The sequence below is a fragment of the Carettochelys insculpta genome, chromosome 3 (genome assembly GCF_033958435.1).
Source record: "Carettochelys insculpta isolate YL-2023 chromosome 3, ASM3395843v1, whole genome shotgun sequence".
NCBI classification, from domain to species: Eukaryota; Metazoa; Chordata; order Testudines; family Carettochelyidae; genus Carettochelys; species Carettochelys insculpta.
In genome coordinates this window covers 183911176-183932293 of record NC_134139.1, presented here as the reverse complement: position 1 = coordinate 183932293, position 21118 = coordinate 183911176, and the positions used below count along the sequence as shown (strand labels likewise).

At 40.5% G+C, this 21118-nt stretch overlaps 1 protein-coding gene and 1 long non-coding RNA gene across 2 annotated transcripts in view; one reads left to right on the top strand and one right to left on the bottom strand.

The window, feature by feature from the left end:
* NBAS (NBAS subunit of NRZ tethering complex) overlaps window positions 1-3164 on the top strand; it is a 353016-nt gene extending 349852 nt beyond the window's left edge. Inside the window, exon 52 of the mRNA XM_074991286.1 lies at window positions 822-3164. Coding sequence (XP_074847387.1) covers window positions 822-1097 — 276 coding nt within the window. The 3' untranslated portion in view covers window positions 1098-3164. The remainder of the gene's footprint in view (window positions 1-821) is intronic.
* A 935-nt stretch (window positions 3165-4099) lies between these two features.
* On the bottom strand, window positions 4100-20136 carry LOC142011570 (uncharacterized). The gene is made up of 3 exons (XR_012645122.1): window positions 20104-20136; window positions 6115-6171; window positions 4100-4159 (listed from the first exon to the last, which is right to left on the bottom strand). It is a non-coding gene; the product is annotated as an uncharacterized LOC142011570 (long non-coding RNA).
* Between the last annotated feature and the right edge of the window lie 982 nt (window positions 20137-21118).

Below are 21118 nucleotides of genomic sequence, written 5' to 3'. Positions count from 1 at the left end.
TTGAGGTTGCCAGATATGAAAGAGTTTGCTGTACTTCAAATTAATATATGTAGATGTACTTATCTCATAGAGCTGGAAGGGCACTTCAGAGGTCATTGAGTCCAGTCCCCTGAACTCACAGTAGGACCTGTCACCATCCCTGATAAATTATTCTTTAAATTTATTTGCCCCTGCTACCTAAGTGGCCCCCTCAAGTATTGAACTCACAGCCCTGGGTTTAGCAGGCAAGTGAACAAACCTGAGCTATCTCTGCCCCCCTTTCTATTAATGCGAACATAAGACATTCTCTGGTAGATAGGGAAGATGCTGGGAATTTATTCCAGGCTCTGCACTAACCTCTGAAGTCCAGCACCCTCTTGTCTGGCAACACCTGTAATTCATCATTATTTTAGTTAGCCAGACAACCATTTATCATGGGTGTAGGCCAAGTTTCCCGTGGTCTCATAATATTGACCTCCTGTTGTCTGACAAATTTTCTCATTTGGCACTGGTCAGGCCCCAGGGTGCTGAACTAGAGGTGTTCAACCTGTATTTAATTTTTTGTTCCATAGCTTGAAATGAGTATATCTGTAAGAATCATATAAATTTTTATTTATTTATGAAACACATGATTATCAAAGATTTGCTTTGGATGTATAAAGTATGTATCACTATTATTAAGCTATGCAGAACATCCTACTCTTGCTGCTTCACATGTAAAAATTATAGTGCAGGAGGTCATGGCTGATGATTACAAAATGGACGTGATCCTTCTTGGACTCAAAAAATGTATGGGTGTAACCAATAACTCAATCTTCATTTTTGTGTATTTTTCTTTACAGGTTGATGATTCCAGCTGTGATTCTGAAATTCTTTCTTTGCTCCTGAATGCAAAGTTAGTTGTGAAGTGTATATCCACTGCGTACTACCCTCACCTTATCAGTCATTTACTGACCAACCAAGAAGAGGCACATTGGGAGGTGGAGGAAATAGCGAAACAGCTGCAATATGGAGGCTTCAGTGCAGAGGCAGGGTCACTTATGATGTGTTACAGAGGGACTCATCCTGCACTCAGAACCTATAGTACTGCCCTCAGTGCTGTAAATCACTGGATCTGAGTGGCAAAACAAACCGAATTTCTTAAGACAAAACAGCTGCCTGAATAATGTATTTATTTCAGTTGTCTGATTTTCAGATGGAGATCATCTACACTGGAGACAAGTTAGTCTCCACATGAAATGATATATTTAGATCATCACTACTTACAATTTGCGAAAAATGCTAACAATATACATACTGTTGATTCATTTACATACTGAAAGTTATTTTGAATTTGTTTAATGATCCTAAAATATAGGTCTAGTATCTTGAACTGGTAAAAACTTCCACACTGGCAAAAACATTTTAAATCCAAGCACTTGAATTTAGAATATGTAAATTATGAACTAAAAAACAACTTTTAATGCTGCAGGGTTATACAGTCTGTCACAAAACTCTTTTCAGTCATTTACACTCTGATCATAATATAAAACAATGGTTTTCAGTTGACGACAAGTGACATCACCATGAACAAAAATAAATAATGAAAAGTTCTGAAATCTTCATTTGGTATTACTCAATGTTGTTTCAGACTTATTATTACAGCTGTTTTATTTGCAAGAAGTGTCATTTTTCATTTATTAAATCTTTTTTTTTGTCTCCTTTTGACTGCACTGAGCATTCTTTAGGGGAAGCAAGCTGATATTTTTGTGACACTCAGTATAGTTTGATCTTTGATATGCTCCATCCATTTTCAGAAAACGTGCCTCAGATCTCCATGAAATTACATTCACTGTTCTGACTTTCCTTCCAGATGTCCTCTCCTATTTGTCATGGATATAAATAGCAGATCCATTTCGGTTTTGGTCAGTAATGGAAATGGCACATATGGATTTATTCTTTGTAACCTGTTTTGCCAGAAGCATTTGGTGTTCATATGTTTTTATAAACATGGCTTCAAAAGAATTTTGTGAAACCCTGACAAAAAAGTAACATTCATTCAACAAAAATGGGCCTTGACACAATCGTTTCTAACCTTCATAAACTGAACCAAAAAAACAGAGATTGAGAGATGCTGAAGAGATTCCATATGTTATGACAAAATCTGTGTTACTGCAACTTCTACAGGAGTAGAAATTAGAGGTGTGTGTTGGCATTTGAGGAATGATCACCATTCACATTTAAGCCAGCGGGTGGGAGAGGTGTTTGGTTGGGTAGCCAAATATAAGGAATTGTACTTAATGGTTGTGAGCAAGGGATAAAATCCGCTGAAAAGGTTCAGTGTAGTGGCTGACTCCTCTACTGGGAATGAGGTGCTTAAAGGGGGTAGCCCCTCTACCTTAACCCTCCCTTTTCCATGGAGCAGGCTGAGGGTACACCCACCCTCTCTCCCCTTTAGATGGTAAAATATTATGTTCAGTCTAGACCTGCTGTGGGGGTTATGCTGGCTGCCCCTTTGTTAATGGGGCTGGGAAAGAATTCTCCCCTTGCCATCATATTGACCAAGATGGAGTTGGGATTATTTTCACCTTCCCCACAGAGGATTGAGGTAGGCTGGGTTCATGCATGGCATGAAAGTGGTAGACTACGTTGCAGCTCGTTATTTAAGTGTAGGGCAGATGTCCTATGCAGGTATGCCGTATAAAAGAGATTTAGTTAGTGGTAAACAACCCCCATTCTTATAACCCTCCTTAAACCCTATATGTGAGAGCATGTGGATGATAAGGTCCCAGCCAGAGGTGCTGGAGGACCCTGGGTGGAAAAAGAGGAGGAACTGGGAAAGCACCTTAGGTAATTGTGAAATGAATGTGGGGTTACCTGCACTGTGTACTTTTATCTGCCCAACATTCCCGTACATCTAATAATAAAGTTGGGTCCTTATTAAACCCATTCAAATATCTCCTGTTCCTTTTGGTATAGGCAGAAAACCCATGTAGGGTTAACTCCCTCTAAGAATCACCTATAGCTTTGAATTGATATATTTTATTTTACTTTTGTCACATAAGACACTTCTTTTGCAATTTGCTTGGAATTCTCGAAGAAGACTAGGACTTGAAACAAAACAGCACAAATGTTGCACTTTAAAGACTAATCAGATCAGCTGGACAGACTCATCACCCAATACATCATTTTGTTAGTCTTTAAAATGCTACATTTCTGCTGTTCTGTTGGGCCGCATCTACACGTGCACGTTACTTCGAAGTAGCGGCGCCAACTTCGAAATAGCACCCGTCACGGCTACACGTGTTGGGCGCTATTTCGAAGTTGAAATCGACATTAGGTGGCGAGACGTCGAAGTCGCTAACCCCATGAGGGGATGGGAATAGCGCCCTACTTCGAAGTTGAATGTCGAAGTAGGGCACGTGTAGACCATCTGCATCCCACAACATCGAAATAGCAGGGTCCGCCATGGCGACCATCAGCTGAGGGGTTGAGAGACGCTCTCTCTCCAGCCTCTGCGGGGCTCTATGGTCATCGTGTTCACCAGCCCTTAGCCCAGGGCTCTGGCTGCTGCTGCGACAGCTGGGGATCCATGCTGCATGCACAGGGTCTGCAACCAGTGGTCGGCTCTGTGGATCTTGTGTTGTTTAGTGCAACTGTGTCTGGGAGGGGCCCTTTAAGGGAGCGGCTTGCTGTTGAGTCCGCCCTGTGACCCTGTCTGCAGCTGTTCCTGGCACCCTTATTTCGATGTGTGCTACTTTGGCGTGTAGACCTTCCCTCGCAGGGCCTATTTCGATGTGGTGCTGCCCAATGTCGAAGTTGAACGTCGACGTTGCCAGCCCTGGAGGACGTGTAGACGTTATTCATCGAAATAGATTATTTTGATGTCGCTACACCAAAATAAGCTATTTCAATGTAGTGTGCACACGTAGACGTAGCCTTGGAGTGCAGGCGAACACAGCTACCTCTCTAAGACTGCGTAGAGTCACTCAGGTTGTTTGGTCCTTTCCAGTTCATACCTTTTCAACAATGTTCCAGTTTCCTTCATTCATGGCCATAATTTTCATTCACCAACCCAAAGGGGATAGAGTTGAGATTGTTTTCTATTAAGTATTCTCAAATTAATTATTGCCTCATGTACACAATGGTTTATTTAAAAAAAATCAAAGCTCATTGGTACAGCAGAGGAAAAGTCACAAACCTAAAGATAAAAGAAAATAAATAAAATCATTGGAATGCAGAACAATGGTACTAGCCAGATACGTAGGCTGTTTGTAAGAAATGAAATAGCATCCCCCCACCCCCCTCCAAACCCAGGTGTTTCAAAGGGGCCCAGAGTTCTGGATGCCACTGCTGCTGAAGTAGCTGTGGCAGCAGCTAGCGTTCTGGGCCTCTTTGAAATGCCAGCCCCCTGTGCAACTTCCCCCTATACCTCTCCCCAGCAGCATCAGGCCTGTGTGTCCAATTAGTGTGATTGTAAACCAAAAACTTTCACAGAGATTAAACCAGGCAGGAACTTGGAAATGCACATAGATTCAATGATTAAATGGCCAATTAACTTTATTTAAACATCTTTTAAAAAACGCTTATGTGGTTTATAATGGAAGGCTGTACATAATTTCTCACTAGACTCACTAGGGAATGAATGATCATTCTGTCCCTATTCCAAAGTAGGCTGTGAAGTAATATAGTCAATACTTATTAAAGAAAGACAATGGCAGCTGCATATCTCTTGGGGCTGTATTTCCCTCTTGACTCTTAGGTCGCATCTACGCTAGCTAGTTCTTCCGGAATATTTTTCAACAAAGGAGCTTCTTGAAATATCCAGTGGAGCATCTACACACAAAAAGCATTCTTTCAAAATTAAAGCGAAAGAACATGGCATTCCTTCAAAAGTGCTCTTCCACTTCCATTTCAGGAACAGCGCCTCTTTCAAAAGCTGCTTTCAAAAGAAAATGTGTAAGTTGCTCCACGGGCCCTTTTTTCCTAAAGAGCAGTTCTCGTGGTGCCTGTTTTTTGATCCCTGGCCCGTTCTTTCAAAAGGGCAGGGGCTGTGTGGATGCTCTCTGTCAAAAGAGCAGCTCACTCTTTTGATCTGCTTTTTTGTGTGGATGCACTCGTTTGAAATATCTTTTGGAAGAGATCTTCTGGAAGGGCTTCTTTCACAAGATCACTGTAGCGTAGACTTAGCCTCAGTGAATTCTGTTTCTGACCTTATCTGTCCTGCATTTGGATGTGGTCAGTCAGTTGTTTCTCTTACATCAGTGACATTTGTTAGAGGCATTCCCTGGTTGTATGTGTCTCAGCAGCCTGCAGCAATATAACTTCCACCGCATGGAGGCATGTGTTCATGAAAAGACAAGGTGCAATCTGAGTATATGTGTATCAAAAGACTGATGTGCTTGTGAATTTTTCCTGTAGATTGATTTCAGCTTTGGAGTTGTGACCATTTTTATTAGGACATGTGAGAAAGTGGGAAAAAAATGTGAGTTGTCCCATAGGACCTTTCATCATCTCTTACTAAAACAATAAAAAAGTACCAAAGCGCTGAAATGACACCTATGTCCACTTGGATTTTGTCAGTTTACCTCAATTACAATTGGAAGCTGTTCAAAATACTACCTCCAAATTCATAACATGGATCTATCCTTTGGAGATAATTCATCTTAGTAGTTATTTCATTTCCTTGTAAACAAACAGGCCATAATTTAGGCTCTTATATTTGTATACAATTGCCTTAATAGAAATGCACAGATTTTCAATGATGATTTCTGATTTCCATCCCTAGAGGTTTTTAAGTCCCGGCTGGACTAGATGACCTCCTGAGGTCCCTTCCAGACCTATGATTCTATGCTGAGCACTCTATCATCTAATGATAATCACAGCAGTTGCAGGTGCATGACACATTTAATAATCAAGTGTTGACGGCTGAAATTTGAAGCCTAATTTCTAGGTATATATGGATTGAAAATGTTAATTTTTGATTAAAGAGCAAGATCATAGTTTGTTAGCTGTCGATAGTAGCTAGTAGGGTAGTATTTGGACTGTTAACATTGTGAAGAACAAAACACTCGTTGGCCTGATTCCTTTCTCATTTACAATGATTTGAGATCAAGAGTAAGTCAGATAAAGTCAAGGAAATCTTCATGTGATCACCTCAACACTCATGTTACCATAAGGAGAAGCAGGTGCATCCCTGAGGCTATCCAGCATCTGTATGGTGAAGAGAAGGAGAATTTCATGAGTCAGGCCTATAGAAGCTATGTCCTGTCTTCTGAATTCAGCAAAGTCAGCATTTGCTCCTGGGCAAATAGATTAAAAATGAATGGTTAAACGGACAGATTTTTTTTTATTTACACACTTGTTTATTATTTTTTAAAAATAAACCCATTTCAATTATATCTGAAACTCAGGCAATCTATGTGAAGGCTGAAATTTACTATAATCTATTAAAATATTGTAAATTAAATTTAAAAAATATTAAGCAGTATATGTTTGCTGTTGATATTCTGAAGAAAGTCAGGCCACCTGGAGCAAGTAAATGGCTGAGGATCAAGTTGTTGAAGTATTAAATGAGTTTTTGACAGTGACAGGCACTTTTGCATGTACAGAGAGAATATTTTATTTTCATTTCAGTTTATTCAGCTAGTTCAGTTCAACGTGTAGACCAACGGAGAGTTGAAAATGCACGAGATCCCTTGCCAATCTATGATTTAAGAAGAGGATGAGATCCACTATTCTAAAATATTGAAAAGGATATGACCAGTAACGATCAGTTTAATTCACTAATTACATGTGATACATTGTTTACTGTATAATTTTAAAATGCAAAACAAGTTATTGATCAACTTTTTATACACTTATTCCTAAGTATCAGGCACATTAAATAGTTTTATTTAACCAATTAAACGATTTAGAAATGTTTTGTGCATGTTTACTTAAATTCAAATTTTCATCCATATAGAACTTGACATACCACCAAAAAAAAAAGTAAATAAGAAATGCAGCATTCACAGTATTCTAACATCATAAAATGGTAATTAATTAGCAATATAGGTAAAGCTGTACAATTACTTAAATGCATACACAATGCAATACACTTAAATACATGCACATTCAGGTTGTGCAGATCTCATGTTAACACGACTCTGAGTGACAGGGAGCTGGCACTCGGCTCTGGGTAGCTGGGAAACTCACCTGTGCAGGAGCCGGGTCAGTTTCCAGGCTTCTGTGAGTGAGGGGCTGCAGGGAGCCAGTCCCCAGCTCCCCACCACTCACAGGAGTGGGGAAACTGATCAGGGCCACTGCATTGGTCAGTTTCCCCACTCCTGTCAGGAGTGGCAGCCTGACTGTTGCTGTCCCTGACAGGAAAGGTTTCCCTGTTCCTGTAAGAGGCATCATCCTCCTGGGTACTGTCAGGGCAGCCGCTCCTGTCAGTGGCTGGCTCAGTCAGTCAGCCTGCTCCCAGCTCCACACTGCTCACAGGAGACAGGAAGCTGTCCAGTGCTGCTGTGCTGGTCATGTTCCTGGATCCCCTGAGCAACAAGAAATTTTACTTATGTGGGGTTGTGCAGGAACACAACCTCTCTGTAAATCAGGGGCCTAATGTGCATATAGTGTATTCTCCTAGTTAGCAAATAGCAACACCAAATGTAATGTAAAAGGCTGTATTTAATTGTAAATCACCATATTTTAATGGTTACAAATCCATGTGAATTAACCTTTTTTAGGAAAATATCAGAAGTTCAGATTTACATCAACATTTTGCTTATTCAAAAGCTTGTCTCTCTCCAACAGAAGTTGGTCTGATGAAAGATATTATTTCTCCCCACCTTGTCTTTCTAATATCATGGGACTGACTCTGCTACCGCAACAGTCCCACAACAATACCTAACTGAGGCAAGGCAGCCGAAAGGTCATTGGTATATAGCTTTAATATCATCTAATAGAAAATATAATTTGCAGGAGGCTGGTTAGCAGTAATAAACACAGATTTTCTAAAACTATATTTACCATTTCAGAAGATATATTGTTAACAGAGTAATCGTAAAATAATGTGTATAAAATACTAAACTTCTCCAAGTCTGGTCTTATCATCACGACTTTAGCAAAGGAAAATTCAGTCTGAGTAGTCTCTTAGAATTGTTTACTGTGTCAGCATTACTAATAGACGCAAAAGACATTTGACCAGGAACAAGAGGCAAAGTATTGCATTGGCTCCAAAACTGGCAGGCTTCAATGGTCAGTTTTCATGATGGCAAACAATTAACACAGGCCATGTGTCAAGTCCGATGTTATTTAATACATTGATGGTAGGGAAAGCGGAGGTATACATATGGAGATAACATCTCCAAATGTTCTACACAGTTATTTAGGTAAGTCACAACTGGGAAGGCCTGAGGAACTTGAGAGAGAAGTAAATAAGACAGATTAATGGACAAAAAAAGGCAAATGAAATTTAATTAAATGTTGACAAATGCAAAAGTAATTCAGATTGGAGAGAAAAGATCAAACAGCTGTACATTTGATTGCTTTATAAACTTAATGTAGCAATCACAGAAAGGGTCCTGGGCATCCTTGTAGAGGGCTCAGTGGAGATTTGCACAACGTGCAGCTGCTGTCAGAAACCAAGACATTAGGATGAATAAAGAGGAGAATAATATTGAAAATATGATAATGACTTCTTATAAATCAAAGGTACAACCTTATTTAGAATAACACAAGTCACCTAATCTCAAAAAAGATAGTCAGAGCTAAAGACAATTCAGAGAAAAGTGAGGAGAAAGATCAAAGCCTAGAAAATTCTCATGGAGAGATTGAAAAGACTGGGATTTTTTGTCTTAAGAAGGTGACAAATAAGGTACAGTAAATGTATTTAGTAAAATGAATACACTAGGAAAGGTACATTGGGATCTTCTGTTCTCTCTTTGTCATCATACAAAAACCAGGGGGCATTCAATTAAATTAAAGATGAGACATTCAAATTGATAAAATACTGTTTCACACAATATGTAGTTGAAACATAGCACTCTTTGCCACAGGAAGTCATTGAGGTCAAGAACTTAATAGAGTGGAACTTACTGTGGGCCTAAGGACTATCCAGCATTGTTATAATTAACAACAACAAAAATTTTGGAAGGAGTATTAAATCTTGTTCTTCAGTTTTAAGACAATCTGTGGTAACAGAGATTAGGACAAGGCCTATGTGGACCTGGACCAATTGAAATAAATGGGATGGTTAGTGTGTTCAGTGTTCACACTGCAGTGTTGACATTTTTCTAGTACAAACAACGGTGTGCTTTAGCTGGTGCTTCTGCACTAAGAATTACCTTACTTCCATGTATCCAGACTGAAAAGGTGAGCATGGGATTTTTAGTGGAAATTTTACCATTGTCTTTAATAAGATCAAAGTTAAAATACTATTGTGGCCTGGACCACAAAGGGTCTTGGGCATTGCAACACCTAACTTGTAGGCATCTAGAAAATCACTTGGAAAACATGGGATCTACAGAGCCATAAAGAGAAAACACCTATAACGGGATCTACAAGTGCCATGTTGCTAGATTGGGAACCAGCAAAACTAATCAATGGGAGATGCTGAGAGAATGGTTGTGTCTTAAACTCCAGCCTTATGAAGTTAGATGTCACCAAACTATTGCCTGATGAACCAGGAAGACCTTTTTCCCAAAAAAACTTCTCTTGCCTCTTTCTGCTTTTATGTTTTCCTGGGGCACTGCTCCATCCACCCAGTCTTCTTGGCTGCTGCCACCTCCTCCTCCTCCCTCCATCCACCCCTGAGAATTACGTGGGTCTGGCTTCTGAAGGCCCAGGCCATTCCAGCTCCCAGCAGGTGTTCAGAGGACTGCCTAACTTGAATCAGCTGCTTGTCTTTTTTTCTTCTTCCCTGCATGTGAGGTTCACTCAGCCAGCCCTCCCCTTTAGGATTAGGTTTAAGGTACACCAAACTAATTAGTCTACGCTAAATTTTTATTCCCTTCTTTTGACAAATGGTGAAGTCAGAGTGCTTGGTGCCAACTGCTTATACTGGAATTATGACTCAAGGGACAGGACTCAATGACCTCTCAAAGTCCCTTTCAATCAAGTGTTCTATGATTCTCTGATTATGATTATGATCTGCCATACTCTGTGGCCATTGAAGATCTTTTTGGTTGATTTCACGGTTCTTCTGCATGGATAATACTTACAGCCCTCCAGCCCATTTTATGATCCGACATTCCCTTGCTACAGTAGGCACACTTCTTTTTCTTTTGTAGCAACAACTTTCTGATCCCATATTACCCTGAATTTTGTATCTCTTCTTGCAATAAAACCACTTTTAGGCTGATTCCTGAAGCATCATCTTGGACTATGAAGTCACCAAAAGAATTAGGGCTGTGAAGTACTGGGATTGTTTTCTTCAGTGTGTTGAAAGTTCCTGTTCAAATTCATGTGTCCAGGTCACCTTATTGTTCATTTTGATTAGCTTTATAAGGGGGGCAGCAAATGAAGAACAGTGAGGAAAACACTTTCTGTATCATCCTGTGAGCCTTATTTGCACCTTGGTTGTTGGGGCTGAACACTAGAACAATTTGCACTTTCTTTATCTGAGCTTTCACAAGCCTACACCCTAATAAATTACCCAGATATCTGACCTTTTTCTAGGCCATTTCAGATTTGCTATTAATCCTATTTCTTACATCTGTTAGAGCACTTTCTCGACATGTTCTAGATGCTCCCTTTAAGTGGCACTATGTATAGTCACATCATCCAAATACACAGATGTATATCTGATGTTGCTTGCTGAAATAAGGATGGAGCTCCATGTAGTCCATATGGAGGGAAAGTGAATTGATACATGTCCTTGGGGGCCAGGGTTAAATGCAGTGTACCTACCTGATTCATCTGACAATGAAATTTCCCAATCACTCCTCAAATCCAAAGCAAATAAATTCTGCTTTCCCAATATGTTCAATTAACTCATTTATATGTGGCATTGGATAAAAGTCATATTTTACCATGTGAAGTTTTCTAAAATCTACACAAAACTGCATTGTGACTTGTTTCTTTTTGGAACCAAACCAACAGATCACCAGTTCACTTGTAGAAGGCTCAATCACCCCATCTCCAACATTTTTCCACTTCTTCTTATAGGCTACATCTACACTGGCCCCCTCCATTTGGTATGGGCATGGTGGTGAGCAAGTTGGGAAGATGCTAATGAGGCACTGCCATGAATAAGTGGCACCTCATTAGCATGATGGCAGCCGCATGCTATCCGAAAGCACCACTTTCGAATTGAACGCTGTGTGTGTAGCCAGGGGTCTTTTGAAAGGACCTCCTGGACTTAAAAAGCCCCTTCTTCCTTTTTTGGTTTTAAGAATCTTGCAGCTGCCATTATGCTAATGAGGTGCGTTAGCATCTTCCGAACTCGCTCATTACCATGACCCTTTCAAATGGAAGGAGCTAATGCAGACATAGTCACAGAGTTGTGATCAGTTTCTAGTATTCCAATATGTCATCAGTGGATTGTGTAGGAATCCTTCTAAGTGAGTGTAGCAGGGGATTTGAGGCTTAAAGCAACACAAATCTGGAATTAAGATGTCTAAATATCTTTGTGGACTTGGATCAGTGTGTTTGAGAAAATCCCCAGACCGTAGCTTTTTTCCCTATTGCCTCTGTAGAAGTGTTTGTCTTCTATCTATCTATAGATTTGTAATTAAATTACATATGACAATATGTGAGGCAACATTGTATGTAAAGTTATAAGATCCCCCTGCATTATGTTGATACACATGTTCCAATCCACAACCCCTCCCAAACAGATGTTGGCAAATAGATCCGTCCAAAACAGAGGAATATGGGCCCTTCTTAATTTGCACGTAAGCAGTAATCAGAGTAATCAAGCAGGAAGAGGAGATGAGTAACGCTCAATGAGGTGAGGGAAAAAAGCATCAGAGAACATCCTTCTGCAGACTTCTTGTCTCATGGTGATCAGCTGGACATGTTTTTTTTCCAGAGGAGGACTCACTGTAAAAAGGAGCGGCAAATGACCTGAGCTACCCTCTCTATGTGTCTACTGAATTCATAGCACCTGAAGTGACAAAGTAGTGTGTGATATTGGGCCCCCATATTTTATGGAAATAGGCTTTTAAATATGAATATGCTTTATGCAAAATGTAGCATGTAACCTATCACTGGAGAGGTTGTAATAACCTGAATGTTCATATTCTATTCGTGTGTGTGTGTATAATTCCTGTATTTGAAATTAGAAATATTAAGAATAAAACTGTTCATATGTCTAGATGTGCTAATGAAAGCCTTTGGTAGTATTCAAGGAAACTAACGGTTTAGTACTCAAGAAAATGATCTGTGAATAGTCATGTTCTTTCTTTAAGCCTTGGTCCTGCCAAAACATATGGCCAGGTCACCTGTTGCTGGAACTCATTTTGGATGTGGGTACTTTCCAGGGGATGTGAAATAGCTGAAACTGAACACTAAGGATTTTTGCCTTGGGCAAAATCTGATTATAGGCAGAGAGAGAAACAGTAGGAGAGTTGGCAGTTGCCAGACACAAAGACACCAAGATGACTGCGGGAAACACCTAAAACTGAACAAGGGGGAAGATCAGGCCCAACCGAGGAGGTTATCTAGCTTTGAGAAAAGAGCTTTAAAACTACTGTTAGGGGAAAGAAATTGTGTGTAATAAGTTTCTTAAAGTATTAAGCCTAGCTGGTGTGCCTTGTTTATTTAGCTGAGTAACTTACTTTGACCTTAACACAATAAAACAACAGTCATGTAGCACTTTAAAGGCCACCAAAATAACTTATTAATGATGAGCTTTCATGGGGTAGATCCACCTCTTCAGATCTGGAGGTAGTGTTGTACCAGATCTGAAGAAGTGGGTTTGCTGCACAAAAGCTCATCACCTAATAAATCATTTTGTTAGTCTTCAAAGGGCTATATGATTACTTCTTTGTTAAAATACAGACTAAGGCAGCTACCTCTCTGTGACTTTGATCTGTCTGTTACCAGCTGCAACCACTTGAATCCTACTATTATATTTCATAAAATCACTTTTATTATTAAACTCAGTGTAAATAATTGTTACCTGAGGGAGGGGACAACAGCTGTGCATCACTTTCATCGATCAAGGGAGTGAGCAACTTCTGAGCTTGCTCTGTGGAAAAGTTTTATGCAGAGTAAGATGGATTTACTTGGAGTTTCGGTTCCACTGGAGTTGTGCACCTGGGTGCTGTGGCAAGCTGCTGTGACTGACCCTTCTCAGGACCAAATTGCTCTCACTGTCACAGTTGCTCTCCTGGGGGCTGTGACCCCTACTCTGCCTCTGCTGTGGGAGACCAGAGGTTCTGTATCCGCCTGACAGGGTGGTGCGGCATCCCAGACGGCAGTTGGTGGGCTCAGTCATTTGATGAACCCATCCAATAGCAGTCTCAAGGGGACCTCTGTGGCCCAAATCTTCATCGGAAGCATTTGTTGGATTCTGGGAGAAGAGGTCCTGACTTAAGAAATTTGGTCAGTAAGACTGCTGAAAGCTGCTTTGAATTTATTTAGTTAATTTAGATGCTCACTGTGACTGATCTATATTTTTCTTGTATCCCTGACCTTAATACTTCATTACATATACTCATTTAAAATCTATCATTGTACGTAATAACCTTGTTTTATTGTTTTATCCAATCCGATGTATTTAAACTGCTCCATTTGGGGTGGAAGTGTGGCATATTGTTCCTATTATTGAAATAACCGCCTTTTTATAAACTTGTATTTTCCAGGAGTGACCTTGGCAATACAGGCCACACTTTTCTGAGGGAAAATAACAGAAAGGGAGCCGTGCTAGTCTATATACTATCAAAACAAAAAAAGCAGTCAAGTAGCACTTTAAAGACTAACCAGGTCACTCACAGAATCATGGGCACACTCTCATGTTCCTCAGTTGCCCGTGATTCTGTGAGTGACCTGGTTACGTCCAGTAATGCCTACAAGGGGCCTTAAATATTGAGTCTGTTCTGGTATGGCTGTTGTCTAAAGAAGTGGGTCTGTCCCACGAAAGGTCATCACCTAATAAATTATTTTGTTAGTCTTTAAAGTGCTACTCGACTGCTTTTTTGTTTTTCTGAGGGAAACTATAAGAATGGGACTGGATCTAGGTCACTCTGCATGTAACCAAGGCTGCTAAGAGTCAAGATATGACTGGCTGGCTGCAGCAGACAAAGAGACATAGCTGGCAGTAGCATGCATGTTGGCAGCAGTTTGTGAGTAGTCAAAGATGGAGCCTGCAGCAGGAAGACATTATAAAAGCACAGTAGTAGTGTGAACTGTATTGTTGCCTCAGTCTTCACGGACAAGGTCAGCTCCCAGACTACAGCACTGGGCAATGCAGTATGGGAGGGAGGTGAGCAGCCCTTGGTGGGGAAAGAACAGTTTAAGATCTATTTAGAAAAGCTAGATGCACACAAATCCATGACTCCAGATTTAATGCATTCAAGAGTGCTGAGGGAATTGGCAGATGTCATTGCAGAGCCTTTGGCTATTATCTTTGAAAACTTGTGGAGATCAGGATAGGTACTGGATGATTGGATAAAAGCAAATGTAGTGCCCATCTCTAAAAAAGGAAAGAAGGACAATCCAGGGAACTATAGGATGGTCAGCCTTACCCTAGGCCCCAGAAAAATCAAGGATGGGATCCTCAAAGAATCCATTCTGAAGCACTTGGAAGAGGGGAAAGTGATCAAGACTAATCAATGTAGATTCACCAAGGGCAAGTCATGCCTGACCAATATGATTAGCTTCTATGATGAGGAAACTGACTCCAGCATGGGGAAGTCAATGGATGTGATATACCTTGACTTTAGCAAAGCTTTTGCTAGGGTCTCCAGCAATATTCTTGCCCATAAGTAAAGGAAGTATGGATTGGATACATGGACTGTAAGATGGATAGAAAGCTGGCTAGATAGTCGGGCCCAACTGGTAGTGATCAATGGCTCAATGTCTGGTTGGTGGTCAGTTTCAAGTGGGGTGCCCCAAGGATTGCTACTGTTCAACATCTTCATTAATGACCCAGATGAGGGGATGGATTGCACTCTCAGCAAATTTGCAGATGATGCTAAGCTAGAGAGACAAGTGGATACATTGGAGTGACCTAGATTATTTGGAGTATTGGGCTAAAATAAATCTTATAAGGATCTACAAGGACAAGTGCAGTCCTGACAGAAGAATCCCAAATATTGTTACAGGCTGGATGCCGACTGTCTAAGTAGCAGTGCAGTGGAAAAGGACCTGTGGATTGTAGTGGATGAGAGGCTGGATATGTGTCAACAGTGTGCCCTTGTAGCCAAGAAGGCTAATGGCATACTGGGGTGCATTAGGAGAAGCATTTGCAGCCAATCTAGAGAAGGTATTATTTCACTCTATTCAGCACTGGTGAGGGCTCATCTGTAGTATTGTATCCAGTTCTGGGCCCCCCAGTATAGAAAGAATGTGGATGCATTACAGCGGGTTCAGCAGAGGACAATGAAAATGATTAAAGGACTGGAGCACATGACCTATGAGGAGAGACTGAGGGACTTGGGCTTATTTAATTTGCAGAAGAGAAGAGTGAGGGGTGATTTGATAGCAGCCTTCAACTTTCTGAAGGGGGGGCGTCTAAAGAGGATGGAGAGAGACTGTTCTCAGTAGTGATGGATGGCAGAACAAGGAGCAATGGTCTGAAGTTACAGAGGGAGAGGTGTAGCTGGATATTAAGAAAAACTATATCATCAGGAGGGTGGTGAAGCACTGGAATGCATTACCTAGAGAGGTGGTGGATTCTCCATCCCTAGAGGTTTTTAAGTCCTGGCTGGGATGATTTAGTTAGGATTGATCCTGCTTCAGCAGGGGGTTGGACTAGATGACTTCCTAAGGTCCCTTCCACCCATAGAATTCTTTGATTCTATGACTCTGTCTCAGCATCTTCCTAGAGATGTCAAGTGCTGAGCAGTTTCCTTAGGGCAATCAGTAGATCTATTGGAGTAGGTCTACACAGCAAGGTTATTTTGAAATAACAGCCATTATTAATCATTTCAAAATAGTGGTTGGTTTATTTCAAAATTGGTAAACCTCATAGGTGCTGTGAATACAGGGAATAGTGCCTGTTTTGAAATAGCTTTGTTTCTAAATAAGCTCTATGAATGCAAGCACTGTATTTCAAAATAGTTAACTGCTATTTCAAATTGTAGTTTTGTGTGTAGCAGCCCTATTTTGAAATAATGTTTTATTAAATAATATAACAATAATTTAATATTATTTAATAACAATAATGTAGTAAATTATTATTATTATTTCAAAGAGCTATTCTAGGACAGCTTATTTCAAAATAGGGCCTCCGTGTAGACATGCTCTTGGGGAATAGTTTTTTTTTGTTTTGTTTTTTAATAGATGTCATAAAAAATGCACCATGCTCAATTTTTAGTGCAGAAAATAAGAGAACCTCTCATTTTCTTTTCTGAGGATGGAAAAAAATAGAAAATTCAATGGTGATCAATATACTTTTCATTAGATTCAGAGGGATATACATATTAGTCTTTAGCTTCACAAATAACAAACAGTCCTGTAGCACCTTAAAGACTAAGAAAATTATTTATTAGATAATGAGGCTGAAGTGGGTCTTACGCATGAAAGCTCCTAATAAATACATTTCTTAGAATTTATGGTGCTACATGACTGGTAGTTTTTATTGTATTTTTAATAGATTTAAAAAATATAGCAAAGCAAATGTTAAGAAAAATTCCATAGTACACAGTTTGAGAAAGGTGTGTCTGTACATCTGGATATAATGCTTTGATGATCACAAACACAAAGTTTGTTTTAAGTCATACGACACATATAGGAGATAATCAGCAATAGCCCAACCTTTGCTGTCAATTTTACAGTACAATATAGCTATTAAGAGGCAATTATCTGGGTATATCACTACTGAAAAGTTACACAAAGAGTTCAGATTCTATTGCAATTGACTTTTCCTATAAAACTTACACCTTTCCCTCTTTGGATTAATTTGCTCCTGAATTTCTCTCCCTATCATCCCCATCTCTCTTGATCTGGTTCTACAGAATTCTCGTGTCACAAGATAAAATAGACTTCATTTAGTTTAATTCTACATACTGATTTAGTGGCTATAGCCTTTTGCAATGTATAGATAGAAAACTGAATGAAAGTCCTTTTCAGCAACATGCGAATCTTTTATCAAGATAACGTGCCCATAAAATATTTATAGTAATGAGTAAAGCAGATGTATACTGTTTAAAAATAAAAATGTAACGCTGAAAACAAATAAGCAGAAGGAGCTTAGTCTAAATGGGAGAACAATGCAAAACACAAACTGCAAATGAAACCTGGAGGTGATTTTAATTAATCTGGCTGTACCATCTGTGCTATGTTTGGCAGTGGAAAAAGGCATGGTAATGTCCATATACATCTTTCAAGAGCACATAATTGATAGCTAGGCACTAAGCTGAATCATGTGCCAACTGAAAAGGCAATAATGGTGCAATTTAAGGCCTTCATTCCGCGAATGCTTACATACGCACTTAAATTTTCACAGTCAGTTGCTCCACTGACTTCAATGGTATTAATCACAATGAGTGAAGTTAAGTACCCACGTGAATATGGTATTGATGTTTTACAGACACAGCAGCAAAAACTAACCAAATCAAGTGCAAGTTTTGAAGATCTGATCAACTTGATAGCTACTGCTAAACAAAATTTACAGCATAAGCTCATTGAGATATGAAAAAAAAACTTTATGGGGGGACAGAAAGAAAATGCCACGCAGCTTTTGGACATAATAGCAAGGTCAAAAACCAAAAGTTACTATGAGTTGACGCTTCTGGTGTGAACTAATGTAATATTAAGATGCCAGAAGCAATATGTCCAAGATGTAAGCAACAGGCTTGAAATCCTGGCTCCCTTGAAATCTCGCATTTGACACTTAGTAACAGTTTGTCCTGGGCACCTTATAGACTAACACATTTATTGGAGCATAAGCTTTCCTGGGCAAATACCCACTTCGTCAGATGCTTCCAATAAATCTGTAAGTCTACAGGGTGCCATAGGACTTCTCCTTCTTTTTGCGGACACAGACTAACATGACTACCCCTCTGATGCTTAGTAGCAGGTCGATTAGTGATAAGATCACCACACTATGACTTTAAGAATAATTCTGATCTCTTCTACAGCTGTTGGCATGTTCATAGCATGAAACATCAATCTTGTAAGTGCATATGCAGGAAAGTAGCATCCTCACTTAGCAATAAGGAACCAAGACTGTGGAAGATGAAGTGACTTGCCCAAGGCTAGGAAGCAAGTCAGTGGAAGGCTATCATTTATCTCTGGACTTGACTCCAAGCATTTCTGCTGGAGTATGCTACCTCCCAGTACATTGTTATTGTTCTTACTACTGTGGTATAAGCTTTGTTCCTTCTGGCCCAGGTAAGGGGTTCTCATTGTGCTAAGTACATGGTTTAAAAAGTCCATGATCCCTGGATCCAAAGCTAATCATGCAAGCAGATAAAATGAAGAGTTGGGAGTTGGTGTCAGTGCAGAGGAGATAACACGATAAGCATTCATTCACGTAGACCAGGAGGGTGCACAGCCCGACTCAGCCCCTGCTGACTATAGGTCTTAATTCTCATTTGCGTCCTTCTGTCAGTTGGTGTCCCCTGTTTGGGGATTGCTCCTCTTCAACTCCTTTACTGAATGAACTGCAATTTAAATGAGTGTGGTCTGAGTCTGATAATCAGTGGGTAAAGAGAGGGCAAGTCAAGCTGCAGCTGATTAAATGTAAAGTATTCCCACCCACGCACTGGACTGCAGCAGGCCCCCTGAGGAGAGACCAATACGATTCTAGTTCCTGTTTCTCCAGGCATAATCAAAGCTCACCCCAATAGCTTTAGATGAAGCCCATCTCCTCAGAAATGGGCAGGAATTTCTTTCAAGACCTTCGTCCAAAGACATGGAAAAGATTTCAAGAGCTTTGTTCCAGAGAAGACATGGAAAATAAGCACCTGTGGAGAGTGTCCTCTTCTAAGATCTCTGCAAATGTCAAGTGTCATTTTGTCTTGTACTGATGCTTATCTTTGACATTTTCACTCCTTGCTCCTGAGTAGAAATTGCTACTGAACTGGCTGAAATAAGTTGAAGGCAGAAAGGACACCTTTAGAACTCAGGTCAACACAATTCATGGAAGCTGTGTTGAAATCATTCAGCTCCCTCCCAGGGCCACAAGGAGTTTATTTTTTATTATCTATCTGTGTATCCATACTTAAGTCTGAACCTGGCAATGCTAAGTACAGGACTGGGGAAAGTATCACAATTGTATTTAGAATTGAACAGGTTGTTAGTGGTGAGAATTATTTAATGTCATGTTTCAGCCTAATTCAAGGAAATGCCAAAAATATTGTTTTGTTGTTCAGATGCACTTAAGAATAATTTTCTGTGATTATAAGTGAATTATATTTACTGCAGAATGCTGCCTCAGATGTGCTGTGCTGTAATTTACTTTGAAATCATCAAAGACATCAAGTAACAAAAGACATTTGTTTTCAAAATTTGGTTTGAAAGTGGGCTGTGGCTCCTCCAGAACATGGTGGGGGCTTTTCTTCCCACCACCCCTATCCAGCGGGGGCTTTCTCCATACCCCCATCCATTGGGATTTTGTCCTTTCCTTGCCCCCCACTCTGACACTGTGGCTGAGGGCCAGAAGGGAGGGGTTTGGAGCAGGGAGGCCACTTGCCCAGTCTGGTGGCTGGAAGATGGCCAGCCCCAGCTGTCCACATGCTCACTGCTCCCAGTGGCCACTCTGTGGTATAGTGTCCCTCCTGTCTGCCCCCTCCCTTTCCACTTTCTGGAAAACATTCTAATTCCAGGCACTTCCCAGTTTCCTGGCAAAACCAAACCCTGACCTTGCTTTAAATTAGGATAAAAGGACATTGCACACCAAAACTAGTGGTCCTCACTCTTGGCGTTTAGGAGGAGTTCTTGAACAAACACTCACAGACACATGGACACATGGGTAGAGAGAAACACTACAAATTTATGTATAGATATGTAACAAGAAGGAAAGATAATTTAATTACTGTAATTAAATACCTGACAATGTAGAAACTCCATGGCCATTGCACGTGAAGCCTGACCGGCTCTGAGAAGTTCTTCCATCTCAGGTCTCAAGAAGTCACTGGAGGACCCTCTGACTGTGCACATATGCAAGGTGCAGCGGAAGCCCTTTGGTAACTCCTAGCAGTGAAAGCTGGCATTATGAAGTAGAAATCATTAATATTAGTGGGATGGTCTGAACACCTACGTAACCCCATAAATAAATAAACCATCATTAACAGCCACGAAGTGGCCGACAAACGTCACCAAATTCTGATAACTATGGGCCCTTTAGCCGGATTGGAAGTGGCAACCTTACAATGAAAAACTCCTTAATCCATTGCTAATCTCACAGATATTCAGCCCCTGTCATTGCTCCTGCTCCATGTATAATTGCCAGGATGGTCTGTTAATTCTCTTCCACCTGAGACACAAATGGTAGCCTTTGGGAAAACAATTATTTGTCTTGATTTTTAACCCTCCTTACTTCTCCTTGTCCTTTAGCTGGGCCTAGTGGATAAAGCGTTGTGTTGACATCATCTATATTCAGAGCAATTGTTGACCTTATACTGCTGTTGTGCAGTGTTTTGCAGTATATTGCTGCCCTCTCCCGACAGTGTGACTTTCCCCAGATTGGCCTGCTCACAGCTATCATGTTGAAAGCCTAAACACCCAACACTTTTCCCACCGCTGGTTAAGTTTCATCCATTTTACCATTCCCTCCACCACATGCCTTCCTAAGAACAGGTCTGTGCAAGGGTCTGTGTATCTGACAGTCTCCTGTGCGGGACACTAACCACCCGAATGATCTCTGGTTCCATCTTCCAGACCTGAACTCTGGTTCTGGGTGCCTCCCTTTTGGATTGCTCACCTGAGACTCCTTCTAAAGAGCTTCATTTGCACCAGGTGAGTGCTCACCAGTTTCTGAAGAGTATGTTGGGGGACACCTACTTTTGAAAACCTGAGCTTCTAGGATGAGGGAATCCAGGGGGTGGGCTTTGCTGCAGCTAAA